General features: G+C 35.3%; 1 protein-coding gene across 10 annotated transcripts in view; it reads right to left on the bottom strand.

Moving 5' to 3' along the window:
- Window positions 1-1,176: 1,176 nt before the first annotated feature.
- GRIN1 (glutamate ionotropic receptor NMDA type subunit 1) overlaps window positions 1,177-15,003 on the bottom strand; it is a 197,752-nt gene continuing 183,925 nt past the window's right edge. For 2 of the 10 annotated variants that reach the window (XM_075579307.1, XM_075579310.1), the window contains exon 21: window positions 1,180-4,803. In XM_075579307.1, coding sequence (XP_075435422.1) covers window positions 4,735-4,803 — 69 coding nt within the window. In that variant the 3' untranslated portion in view covers window positions 1,180-4,734. Of the gene's footprint in view, window positions 4,804-8,798; window positions 8,916-9,997; window positions 10,062-15,003 lie in introns of all 10 variants that reach the window. The other 8 variants (XM_075579303.1, XM_075579305.1, XM_075579304.1 and 5 more) reach the window with 8 other exon arrangements.

The raw sequence follows: 15,003 nt of genomic DNA, 5'->3' as shown, positions 1-15,003 counted from the left end.
AGTGGCAGTTAACGCAGGATTGCGCTGTGATATCCCATATTTGAGGTTTGCATATCCTAGCTTGTCAATTTTACAGGAAAATGTTTCATTGCTGCCCTTATAAACAGCCCCCAAATGTTGACATAAGTCAAATAATCAGCTTTTGAGAGAAGTTATTAAAACTTGTAATATGGGAACACAGACAAAAGTAACGTACAACCAAGAAGAATAACCTGTTGATTTATTAAAAAGGAATATAAAGTAAACAGACATTCTTTAATAACAACTTTATTTGTTCGTTTAGAAATGTCTGTTTCTTTTAGTTGACATTCACTTGGTATATATAGAATATGTTAGTATTGAGCACTCTAGTATGTACTGTAAGTAAATATGATTTGAAATATGTGAAAACAAAATCATATACATACACACTGGTAAGCTCTGGTAAGAGTAGGCCTGCCAGGATTTATCATGGGGGTTCCACACTCACAGTAGCTTCTTGATTGACAGGGGAGGCGGTGGGACTAGGTCTGTGTGTATCCAATCACTGGATTCAGACCTGGTACCTACATCCCTTGTACTTAAGGAGCTGCACTGCTAAATTGAGTCAGTGCCTATACTTCCTTGAGAGAGGCTCCCTAGGGGAGTGGAGAGGGAGACTATACCCTTTACTCTACCAGGGAGTAAGGGAAGAGCATGGACTGGTTCAGGTACCCTTGGTCTGGAGTGGAGGTCCAGGGTACATCCTGAGGGTGAAGCCCCATGAAGTGAAGTATGCTGTGTGTGCTGTTCTATATGCCAGAGTACTAAATAAAGTGATCCTGTTCAAAGATATCTTCCTGCCTGAGAGTACAATCTATCAGGGGGAGGGGAAGTAAGTTCTCCTGCAGAGATTGTCCCCACATCCCTGGGGCATGCCAGAGATGGAGGCACTGACACTGAGAGAATCAGATCCTACCCCAGAAGCCTGTCTTCCCCAACACCGCAGGAGGCTCAGATCTACTGTAAGCCAGCAGGTATTCACCACACCACACCATGTAGTATTGAAATCTCCCAGAGGGTGGGGGAAACACCGCTATATATATATATATATATATATATATATATATATATATATATATATATATATATATAAAACAAAAGACAGGGTTGCCCAATGCTATATCCAATTGACAAAACATATATGGTAATAAGAATAAAGTTTAAATACCTCAATAATAATTATATATATATACATACATACATTGGGCACCCCTGTCTTTTGTTTTATATATATATATATATATATATATATATATATATATATATATATATATATATATATATATATATATATAAAAACTGTACATCTGAGCTTATTCCTTCCAGTGAAGTCTCAAAAGAATGGAATGTGCTGCTACTGTCTCTATTTTTCAATGGAAATTGTCTTTATTTCCAGACCTGCACATTTCAATGTATTAACTGGAGCACTCTTCTTTCATTCTCTTTATATATGTATATATATTATTTCCATATGAAAGGAGTAACTATATTTGTAGAAAATAAATGATTGCCATTTTGTCATATTGTTTTATGTTGCAATCCGTGGATCAATATATATATTGAAATAAAATGCAAGGGTAACAAAAACAAGACCTCTGTTCGCTACATGTACGTTCTTCCTTGCAGATTTTTTTAATTAAATACACAACTGGCTAAAGAGGGAAAATATTAATAAAACAAGTGATGCAAAGTAAATCCATTTCCCAAAAGGGACAGATGATACACAGTTTTAAAAGGGCCGTACTCTTGTGAGTTTTTAACCCTTTTGTGTCCTGCAGAGGTAGCTACGTAGCTAGAAATCATAGGGTCTGGCACTCCAGGGCTCTGTGACGTAGTGATTACATCATAACCTTATTGCTCGTGTTTGTAGGGGGGGGGGGGTGAGCGCAAAACACGATCCATGAGGAAGTGGGACGGAGCGCAGAATGTAATCTATGAGGAAGTGGAACAGAGCGCAGAATGTAATCTATGAGGTAGTGGAACAGAGCGCAGAACGCAATCTATGAGGAAGTGGAACGGAGCGCAGAACGTGATCTATGAGGAAGTGGAACAAAGTGCAGAACGTGATCTATGAGGAAGTGGAACGGAGCGCAGAACGCAATCTACGAGGAAGTGGAACGGAGCGCAGAACGCAATCTACGAGGAAGTGGAACAGAGCGCAGAATGTAATCTATGAGGAAGTGGAACGGAGCGCAGAACGCGACCTATGAGGAATGAGAAAGGCGCCTCATTTTCAGTTCTGTAAGTGATGGAGCGATTACATGGCCCCTCCAGCACTCAAAGGGTCAATGTCATTTTGAAACATTTAAAAAGACTCTTTAAAATATTTATACATGTTGAAAGAATTTATAAATGTACACTGTATTTATTTACATTAACTTATCTTAAAAGTTAGTGTCAGAATGAAATAATTGCATTCAGCTGCCTGGGCCAGTGCAGTGCATAAAATTAGCAGAAGCAGATGGTCCGTGGGCGACTGAAAATCCCAATCTGCTCCCTGGACCCCATGTTGAGGCCCCTACAATACAGACTGGGTCCTGAACATTGCCAAAAAAATTAAGTCGCCAAAGATGGTCTGATTTGTACCCAACAAACAGTAGGCCATTTTTCTGACCGTGTTATCAGAGGCATAACGCAGAACCAATGCATCCATGAATATAGGTTCTCAACAAACCAGTTAACAAGTTCATGCAATAAAGAAATAGAAAAAGCATAAATAAGTAAGTTATCTGGGAGATTGGATAACATGTCTGTGATAATGCTGAAGCACTATAAGACAAATGCAAACATTATCTCTGCAATGTCCCATTATAACTACGCATTTTCCGAAACATTAGATAAAGGTAAATTAAACCTCTCAATGTTTCTACACAAGTGCTGGGGAATGGATAGTGGGTATAATGTATGTGTGTATGTATATCTTTATTTGTGTAGCACCATCAATGTACATACAGTAGCGTGTCACAGCAGTAATATGTGTGACATAATAAAAAAACACTGTGAAACCCAGTGATTCAGTGTGGCGCTAAAACACAGTGATAGTGATATTTAAATAATATTAAATGATATATTGTGTAACTGAAAGAAACTCTCAACCTTCCAGGGAATATACACTGATTCCCTCACAAAACGTATGAATCCAGGACAGGAAGGGAGCAGGATCATCAGGAACACCCAGAAAAAAACATACAATAACATACAATAACATACATACATACTTATGGACATAAATACTACATAAATACTACACTATGATTTGTTATTGTATGTTTTTTTCTGGGTGTTCCTGATGATCCTGCTCCCTTCCTGTCCTGGATTCATAATAAAAAAACACATCATGGGAATAAGCGCTTCAGACACACTGTAACATTCGGTCCCTGCCCCCAAAAGGTTATAATCTAAATTAATGAAAGTTAATTTGAGATCCTGATTTAAACTACGGTCACAATCAGAAATAAACATGAGAGCGTTTTCCATCATTTATCCATCCTGGCTATTCCCACCCAGCAATAAAGTTGACAGGTGTATAAAATGCCTAGCACAGACGATGTTTCGGAAATATAATGGGAATCAGGTATCAGACATCTATCTATCTCTATGTCTTGTATAGTGCATGGACAGGGCGAACCCTGCTCATATACGCTTCAACAGATATAATGTTGAAATAGACATCTTAAGCAATATATTACTAATCTTATTTGTAACCTGCATATATTCCATGCAGCAAATTGTCTGTAGAATACTCAATGTAAAGAATTGTATCAGCATTTTACAGATACAGTAAAGCCACCGTTATTACTTCCGTTAATACGTTGCAGTGTGACATACACAACGCACCAGCGGGATGCGCGGCCATTGTGTTGAATCAGCCCCGCAAAAGAAAAAAGGTGGGGCTTACGTTCTGGTTCATCCTTAGGAGCACGCCAGCAAGTACCATAACACTAGCAAGTGTATTTAGTAGGTATCATATATGTACGGCAGAAACTGTACAGCTCATCAAAAAGGAAACATTTTACAGAAACTACTTAAAAAACATGGACCAAACGCAAAGAAAACAATCAGAATATTTAACATTTCAGAGCAATCTGACATACAGTATTTAGAACATGTTTAACAAAGTGAAAATAACATATCCTTTTTAATAGTTGTTGAGATACAGTGTATGTTGTATTTTGATATATGTGATCCATGCATGTACACAAGCTCATGATGTATCCATTTCTTGTTGTGGCAAAATCTACATATACTATACAGAAAACCTAATTTTACATATTTACTCCTGAACCCCAATCAGCAATAGAATTATCAATTCAAATAAAATACAAAAAAAATGTTCAAGGTCCTCAGAATATCATCCTGGTTTTCCAAACAACTTGTTCAAGGTACATTTGTTAAAGAAAATACATTGTTAAATCATTATTGGGGACACTATATTTATCAGATGAATGGGCTCCGAATTGGAAATAATTTTCAAATTCACTTGTCATTCTCCAATATACTGTACAGTTCAAGGTCTAAAGTTGTTTGAATCGAACATCCAGCGTTGTATGGTGAGTAGGGAAGAGAGAATTATATTCATATTTAGGCAGCCATGCAGTCCCTTATTCTTTCAGGCCTCTTTCTTACCGTTAGGATATGTGGAAAATGTTGCAGTGAGGTCTTTATTTATGCCATCCATGCCATAGTCACAATTGGTAAAGAATCTTCTTTATGTTAGACCACAGTGCTAACAGAAGGATCAGAAAGATTTAGCTGGCCAGTGATATCAGTAGGATGATATTGCTGTAAAATACAAATACATAGAAAGGAAAAGTGAGGATTATCTGTGACGAGGAAGCACATTATTGTCATTTCAGTATTCTTTTCAGTATAATGGCTTTAAAATGACAATACGCTGTGCCAGTTTTAAACACGCTATAATTGGCAGCTGCTTTGTTAAAAACAGATTTTTACATAGAGCACAATTTACATTCAAGACACACATTTTATTCCACTATCGTTCAACTGATTTAGCAGTCCAGTGACCAAACAAATTTATATGTAAAAAAACGTGTTCCTTAAATACTAAAGTGTTCAATGTATAATACTATTACACAATTAAAAAAATGTATTAAACCATCAGATGAAAACGTATATAAATTACTATACATTTTTTGACATATGCTTTATGTAAGTTTTTGTTGGCCTCTTATTCTCCACATTCCAAATACTAAAAATAATTCATTCATTTTAGAATGATAGTTTTTTCAAAGTTGGTCCTGCTTTTTAACACCAGTCATAGACATTTCTGAGTCTCATTTGCTAAATGAAGTTAAAGTCTTGATTAACAATGTAAGTATTTTGTGGAATACACTGTCTATACTGTATATCAATCATTAAAACGGCCTCATGCATATGTAACCTTAAATACTGATTCTCCTATATGTTTCTTCTACTGTTTGTAAATAGGCTAATATACAAACACATATATACATACATATGGGAGTATATATAAGAAACAAAAAAAATGTATATATCCGTGGTGAAATAATGACCTAATTATAAATGTGAATGATTAATGATATCTTAAGTAATTGTACTTAAGTACTAATAATATAGTTTTGGTATAAAAGATAAAACATATAAAATATATGGTGCAATATGCAGGGTGCAGTGTACTAGTAGATTGAGATTCTACACATGAATATGCTATATTTGTATATAGGCAAAAAGTAACCTATCATCAATATTACATTTTAAAATATGTGCAAATATCCAGTGGTTGTTACGCAAACATAGATATAGGAAAAAATATAAAATATGAAAAATAAAATGATGTATAAACCTTGGGAAATATATATTTCGCCCCAAAAAAATGATTATCTCACATGGAGGAAAAGCTTTTATTTATGTTCCAGTCCCAAAGGATCACCTGAAGAAAAGATGCCAATTTAAAGAGAGAATGCAAATGAAGACATTGCAGCTTCAATTCGGAGCAACCATAGCCACGTAGAAATGTGAAAAACAAAGAGAAGAAGTTCTCCATAGTATAAATCTATTTAATTATTGTAAATAAAAGAGAGGGTTGTGGCTAAAAAATACTCACAAAGGATGTAACAATTGGCTTATTACAATTTGGTATCAATTGATTACCAGTCGATACAGATCCAAAGCGGGAAAACGCAGAAGAAACGCCAGACCCAAAAGTAGGTACGGTGTTGATCCTCTGAGTGTTTTCCACGCACCTCAGCATTCCCCACCAACAACTGGAAGGGCGAAACACTTCCTCCAATGTCACAGGGGAGTGAGTGGCTTGCCAAAGTAACGAGCTCTCAGCTAACTTAAAGATCGTCCCAAATTGAACTCCCAACGCATTTCGTAGAATAAAGCAACTTCCTCAGGGTAATGTGCTCATTGGTATATGAAACACATAAATATATAAATGCATAAAATAACTTATATTGGAGCATAGAACGCCCTTATGCCAAAACACTGTAATAGAAAATGAGACATCTAAATCTAGCAGATGTTGTCTCTAAGTGTATCAATAATTCTCTAGAAACCTAATCAACACAGACACCTTTTTCTAAAAAATGACAACAAACAAAAATTGAGTACAGCTGAATGGAGATATAATTGAGCAAGCTATAGAAAAGCCATTCATTCATATAATTAGATCTCCAATTTATCAATACTTATGTAAAATTACAGAAGTTACAAAATATATCATAATCACTATTGTAATATTGATAAATACACTATCTAAAAAAATATATGAAATCGTGTTGCACAATGAAAAATCAAATACATAATTAACGTCTTCTCAATGAGCACCATTATAATTCACCAATATATATTAAAAACATGTAGAATAAATATAAATGTATAGATTATAAAATATATTAATAAAATAACATTGGTTATAAATCTCTCATACGGAGTGGAACCACATGGGTGAAAATAAACTGCATTCATCATCTACATTTATATACAAAACAATTTACAGTATTACATGATGGTACTTGTGTCCAGACCCTCATTTAGACCTCATAGTACTAAGGTGTTGAGTTTAAAGATTCAATACTGTATGTTTCTTGTGGACATAAAGTCCTGAATGTATCAACTTTGAAAAATAATGGTAGGACACATCATTTTGAGAGTAGAAGTATCTCTGTTGTGGCTCTTACAGGAATGTTTGGGGACACCATGCGTCTGTACACCATTGTATATGCTCCTCCTGTGCCCGAGGAAATTAACACAGAGGGGATGCATAGTGCGCCCAAGATAAGGAAACCACAATCACAGGTAATCATGTACACTACATATTGTGTCCTACAGTTAATGTATCCCTTAACTAAAACATATTATCTCTCTTGTTTACAACTTAATTCATTCTAATTTATTAGAAATTGAAAGATGAGACATATCTCTACCACACTTAAAATGACTAATTACTTTTGGTAAATGATTTATAATTCCCAAAGATGATTCAATGGGTTTGTGCCTACTTGGTGCCACTATGTTTTTAAAATTCTTGGCTTATTTTTAAATAGCATGAGGTGCTTCAGAAAGATGTTCTTTTAGTATGGGGTCATATGCAAGAAACTTCCAATGTTTATTGACAATATGTCAGAGATTCTATGTTGATTGATTAAATCTTGCATCAATACAGACAAAGTATTTATTTGTTATTTATTGCATCTGTTGTCTACTGTGCAACTGTCGTTTATTATTATTATTATTATTATTATTATTATTATTATTATTATTATTATTATATAGCTTCATCCATTATATCTTAATGCAGCTATACTAAATTTTGATTTGTTGTATTTTTTTGGAAAAATGTGTTGCTTAGGTTTCTAGAAAATTACTGATACACTTTGAGATAACATCTGCTAGTTTTAGATAATATGTCAATATTTCTATGATATAGTGTTTTGACATAGGGGGTTCTATGCTCCAATATAGGCTATTTTATATATATGTATGTCATTCAGGTATATTATGTTGTTACCCATTTGATGACTGATTTTTTTGTATTGCAATTTGGTACCATGACAACCGTTAGTATATAAAATAACACCACATACCAATGAGGACATACCCTTGAGGAAGTCACTTTTTGAGATGAAACGCGTTGGCACAGTACAATTTGGGACAATCTTTGAGTCAGCTGAGAGCTCATTGTTTTGGCAAGCCCCTCCCCCCCTGAGACATTGGAGGAAGTGTTTTTCCCTTCTGGTAGTTGGTGGGAAACACTGAGGAGCGAGGAGAACGCAGCAGAGGATTGACACCTTACCTGCGTTGGGTCTGGTTTTTCTTCTGGGATTTCCCATTTTGTATTTGCATCGAGCACCAGCAGCTGGTAATCAATTGATACCAGATTTTAATAAGGCCATTATTATATCCTGTGTTAGTGAGTGTTTCTTAGCCACAACCCTCTCTTTTATTTACAATTATGAGATAGATTTATATTATGGAGCATGCGCTTCTTCACTTTGTATTTTAGATTTCAATGTGGCTATAGTTGCTTCGAATTGAAGCTGCAATGTCTTCATTTGCATTCTCTCTTTAAATTGGCATCTTTTCTTCAGATGATCCTTTCGGATTGGAACATAAAAAGGAACTTTTTCTCCCTGTGAGATAATAACTTTTTTTGTGGATATATATTTTTCCCAAGGGACATCATTTTATTTCTAATAAATGAGAAGGAATTCAGTTTTAAACAAAAAAAATCAACTTTTTTGGTTAAGGGATATATTAACTGTAAGACAATATGTTGTGTACTCGATTACCTGTGGTTGTGGTCTTCGTTATGTTGGGCGCACTATGCGTCCCCTCTGTGTTCGTTACCTCGTGCACAGGAGGAGCATACTTAATGGTGTACAGACGCATGGTGTCCCCAAACATTCCTGTAAGAGCCACAACAGAGATACTTCTACTCTTAATATGATGGATCTTGAGAAATATCCCCCATCATTGTTATGGGGTGATAAATTCAGTACTTTGTGTTGACAAGAAATGTATTGGATCTTAAACTCAACACCTTAGTACCCTATGGTCTAAATGAGGGTCTGGACACAAGTACCATATTTTAATATATTGTGTTGTTTATAGATTTGGATGATGAATGTAGTTAATTTTCTCCCATGAGGTTCCACTTCACATGAGAGAATTATAACCAATATTATTTTCCAAATATATTTGATAAACTCTACATATATAGGTATTATGTACTTTTGTAATATATTTTTTCATATAAATATTATAATGGTGCTTGTAGTGCAGATTTTCTTTCTTTCTTTGCCTTTTCATTGTGCAACAGTGTTTAATATATCTTTGTATTCAGTGTATTTATCAATAGTACTATAGTGTTTATAATATCTTTATATCTAATGTATTTGTATTGAGTAATAATCAATTGGAGATATAATGTACTGTTATAAATTAATGGCATTTATATAGCTTGATAAATGATATCTTCATGCAGCTACAGTATACTTCATTTTAGTTTATTATAATTTTTTTTAGAGAAATGTATCTGTGTTTATTAGGGTTCAAGAGTATTATTAATACACTTAGAGACATCATCTGCAAGTTTTAGATAATATGTCTCATTGTCAATGATATAGTGTTTTGACATAGGGGGTTATATGCTCCAATATAAGCTATTTTATGTCTGTGTACAGTATGTCATTTGTTTTTAATGTTGTTACCCCTTTTATGATTGATTTTTTTTGTATTGGAATTTGATACCATGACAGCCATTAGGATATAAAAGGACCCCATATACCAATGAGCACATACTCCTGAGGAAGTCGCTTTGTGCCACGAAACGTGTTGGGACATACAATTTTGGACACTCTTTGAGCTAGCTGAGAGCTCGTTGCCTTGACCAGCCTCACCCCCTGTGACATTGGATGCGTTTCTCCTTTCCACTTTTTGGTAGGGAGTGCTGAGCAGAGGGAAGTACACAACAGGATCAACAGCTTACCTGATTTTGTGTCCAGCGTTTCTTCTGGGATTTCCCGATTTGGATCTGCATCGAGCACCGGCGGCTGGTAATCAATTGATACCAGGTTTTAATAAGGCGATTATTACATCCTTTGTTTGTGAGTGTTTTTTTTAGTCACAACCCTCTCTTTTATTTACAATAATTAAGTAGATTTATACTATGAAGCATGCCCTTCTTCTCTCTGTTTTTTTATATATATATAAATACATGGCATATTAGAATTATTTTTGTATTTATTTTTTATTCTAGTGCATTTGAAAATCTTTCATTACTGCATTAAATCATGCTATAAAATACAAACTTTTCATACTACTGTGCTGTACTAGAAGTCAAAAGTATTTGTGCAAAAAATTAAAAAATGCTATATTTCTGTATTTAGTTAAATTGGTGAAATAATATTTATTCTGGGTTTAAGCCAGTTCAGTGGATGAGTGGTTTAATTACAACGCTCCAGGAAACCCATGATATACTACTGTATTTCCATGAAGCATTAGGAGTGGCTAGGGAAAATATAGTAGAAAGTTAAAAACTACTGTGTATGCTTATGTTTTTGTTATGTTATGCAGTGTTATGCAGTGGGAGATTGTCTTATTCTAAACTCTTAACATTTTACACTATTGCCAAACTAGTTTACTGTCATCACGACATCTTGCAACAGATCTTGTTTTCAAATGCTGCTCTTTATCCACCCACCTTTCAATTTGATCAGTAACTATAAAAAAACAAAAATGTGCCTATAGATGCACAGTGGGAAAAGCATTTGTTTGGCTTCTGGGTGTAACAAATGTAACAATCATGTTAAACGCGTGTCTTACAATTGATGTGGATAGTTAATCAGAGGACCTTACACCAAGGTAGACTTAGCAGAGACTTTCAGAGGGGGGAATAAAGCAATGGATCCAGATGCAGAATTCTCTGCATCTCATTATTATATGTGAATCTTCTAATTTCAACTATTACCCCCTCCCAGAATAACAAAGTGATGCACATGGAGCATAAGTACAAATAAGCTGATGCTTAGACAAAAATGTTTACAATGCTAAAGTCAAAAGGGTTCATTGTGGTGATTGTGATCCTTTAAACATAGCTCCTGTGATGGCGGCTGTAAAAAGTGATTTTTCAGTTTAGTAGTAAGAAAATGTATAGTGTATTTAAAACATCAGTTACTCGTGTTGTAAATGTAATAAACATGTTGCGATTTACTTTTTGTTTCTTTGTTCCATTAATTTGTCCTATTTTTTTTTGTGTTAATCTCTGTTTTTCTTGCCTGTTTCAGAAAATGTACTCTATTGTGGTGATAATTATGGCTTTGGACCCTTTGATTTACATTTAGAAATTGAAATAGCTGAGAAAATGTTTCCCAAAGGCGCCTTTGTTGGTGGGTAATTTAATGTCATACTTTATGTATAATTCATTTGTTGAAGGAGACTGGTACCTTAAAGAAAACTAATTTCTACAAATAAAAAGCTTCTTAAAATGTAAAACTTGTGTATATATTGCATATATTGGGCAGCAAAGTTAATACAGCTCAACCCCGTTATAACGCGATCCGTTACAACGCGAATCCGCTTATAACGCGATGCAAGTGTGGCTCCCAATTTTCGTATTTATGAATACTTTACAACACGAGTATTGGTATATTAAATACTTTATTGCACAATGCATACAATTGTACATTATTTCTAACGCGATCCGCTTATAACGCGATGTGATTCTTTAGACCCCAAGCACAGCGTTATAAGGGGGTTGAGCTGTATCTTCTTACACCAATTTTGAAAAACACAGACACACACACACATACAGTACAGTACACAGCAGAACTCAATACTGCTTTAATTATACCTTATTTGCTGTTATAAAGTTGTGTAATATTTCCTACTGTAATGTAGGCATTATTAAAATAATTGAAGAATGTCTGTATTTTAGATTTACCTTTTGGGATTTCTGTAGTACAGAAGTTATACATTGTACAATATATTTGCAGTTTAGCTACTTTTAAAAAAAACAGTCCATGTCTGGGTCTTCTATCTATCAAATGTTGCATGCTGCTAGAAAGCTAAATGATTTTGAATAGTCACAGCTATCTCTCTATAATGTTGTACAGTGCCCATTGTTACAGCTGCTTACCCCCACTGCCTTCCATGCTGTGATACACAAAACATCAAAATACCCAGTGGCATATGGACTTGTTTTCCCTACTTCAAGCTCTTTTTGTAATACAGTCATGTTGTCCTGTTCACTGATCTACTGTATTGTAAAATGTGTGTGCTATTCCCAAGGCTGTAGCATCTTTTGCATGTCTTGTGATCAACCTCCACTGAAGCAGAAGGAATAGGCTTTGAGTGCTTTGCAGTGCAGTATATTATACAATGTGTTAATTTTAAAACTACCAAACTACATAGGTATGACCATCCAAAACATCAAGGGTCCTATATACTAAGAGAGTTATCTTTCTCTTGCTTCCCTTTGCGTCAATGGCTCTTATTCTATAATCTGCAATAGCACCGATCTGGTGATATAACAGGTAAAGCCCATTCACTGGAATGAAAGTATTAATGTATTTGCAATATTTGCCCATGTGCCTGTTTGTGATTTGGGGACCGTCCGTAGGAAGAATTCGGGAGGAATAAAATGACACAGATATGTGCATTACTTTTCTTCTCCCATTATGAACTGATAAATCTGCCAAGTTTAAATTGGTGTAATTTTCTGTTTTCTAACAATCTGCACCAGATGTAAGAAACTGTTAATACATTTGACACAACTGTCCACTGAGAAATGGTGCCGGGCATCAGAACACAATTTCTCTGCTCCAGATTAAGCGTATTACATAGAGCCTAAAATGCTTTCTTGATCCTGTGCTGAAAGCGCCACATAAGGGAAATATCAAGAATGACTGTGTATCTATGTATATCTTAACTTATATAGCGCCAGCAATGTACAGTACACAGCACTTTACCAGAGAGATAATACACAAACGTATAATACAATAAGTGCCACAGACATATAATCAGACAGTAGGAAAGGAAATCCCTGCGTCAGAGTTTTGGCTGCATGTGTTCTAAGAGTGAAGGCGATATTTGTGAAATAAAAAAAGGATTACCAGTTTTCAATGGATGGAAAAATAAAATACTGCTTATTTGTGGCAGTGAGGGTCTCTATTTATTTCAAATAGTTTTCTAACGTGCTACTCACCCAGAAACTCAGTACTAGAGTGCGTGTAGGAACTTAGGGAGAGCACCCATCCCAGACCTACAACTGGGACCTACCGAAAGAAAACATATAGGGGGGACGACGAGGAAGACCAGCAAAGGGTGGGAAACATGAATGGGAGCAGGAAAGCTGGCTGCCAGGGTATTAGGTTTTGTTTGTCATGTTTTGTTTAAAAAGGAATTTTTTTATTTCCCCTCCGAATAGACACAAAGCTTCCTGATTTCTTAATGTAGCAAGGAGCTTATTCCACAGTCTTGGGGCAGTTCTTGAGAAATCTCTCCCTCCAGTTTTATTGACCTTAAACCGAGGCTCAATCAGTTGAGGGGCGATGGCAGATTTAAGGTCCCGATTGGGAGTGTTACGTATTAGGCAGTTCTGAAGGTAAGGATGGTGGCTAGTTCATGGATAGCCTTCAAGGTAAGGGTCAAGATCTTAAAATTTCTATGCAAGTGTTTCCCACTATTCCAAAATTTGCATGGTAAAATGCTAGGAGGAAGTCTACACGGATTGAGTAATTTGCTCTAAAAAAGGAAACTGCATCACATTGCACCAGCAGCAGATGTATGAATCGGATCTGGCGGGTTTATTGGATGCAAAGAGAAAAGAGAACTGTATTGGTTATAGGCTCAGCTATTGATACTGTTCATCTCATTATAATATTGTGCTGCCTGTCACCTCCTCTATCTCCCTTTACAACCTTTCCCCAAAACACACATTGAAACAAGTGGAGCAAAACTGGAGCACATTGACACAAGGTGAAGCAGAGTCGAAATGACACAAATGGCAATGCCCCAACGTATTACTCTTGGTATATAACACCCTGATTCCTTTAGAACTTTGTAAGTACTTTCAAACCTATTAACATAAAGCTTGCACTATATGTTTTTTTACTTTTAGGTCTAAAAGAGCAATAAGAACAGGAACATGATACGAAGAAAAACATCACCCAAATTAATGCAACATTAAAGAAAAACAAAAAACCTTACCATTTAAATGAAGTACCCCTAAATGTTCTACATATACAATATGCATAAGTACACGTGCATACAGTATGAGTACATGCGTAACGTCACGTCATTTAAACATTTAACTGCTGGAGGACAAGCTATGTATAACTGCTAGCACATCAGACAATGAACAGCTTACAGTCGATATTTTTTTGCATTCTTAATTAAACCCAAATAGGTTTTATTAAAGATGTAAAACATCATCTAACTTATACATACTCACACATTTAAGTACATAGTGGAAACCAGTAACATACATTTTGACAATTTTAATTCAGCACCTGAAAACTTTTTCAGAATCCTGGCAAATAATTCTTGTTGCATTTTTAAATAACAAAGCACATTAGTTTAATGGAATTAAAGGAATTGAGGGTCTGTTCAGCAAAATGCCATAATCACAAACACAAAATACATGTACGTGTGACAGAAACATGACTTAGTGATGTGAAACTGTGCCAAAATAAAATATAGTGTGTCCAGAAGGCACAACTACAAACGAGAAATACACTCACAAAACATAAAAATGTATTGGTTTTCAAAAGTAGAACCAATAATGTAAAGGGAAGAAAAGAATTTAGCAGTGTCTTGGAACTCCCAAAAATTACAGACTGGCTCCTTTGTTTCTCTTAGGAATCAGGAAGCTCATTTTAGATACATTAGATGACTGACTGACTGACTGACTGACTGACTGACTGTTGACGAACATAAGGCTATGAGATGCTGCATGTACATGTGCAGCTTCTGAATGGGCGTTTGGCAGTCAAT

Source organism: Ascaphus truei, chromosome 21, assembly GCF_040206685.1.
Source record: "Ascaphus truei isolate aAscTru1 chromosome 21, aAscTru1.hap1, whole genome shotgun sequence".
NCBI classification, from domain to species: domain Eukaryota; kingdom Metazoa; phylum Chordata; class Amphibia; order Anura; family Ascaphidae; genus Ascaphus; species Ascaphus truei.
The sequence above is the reverse complement of the archived record's forward strand: the minus strand, read 5'-3'. Positions and strand labels throughout refer to the sequence as shown.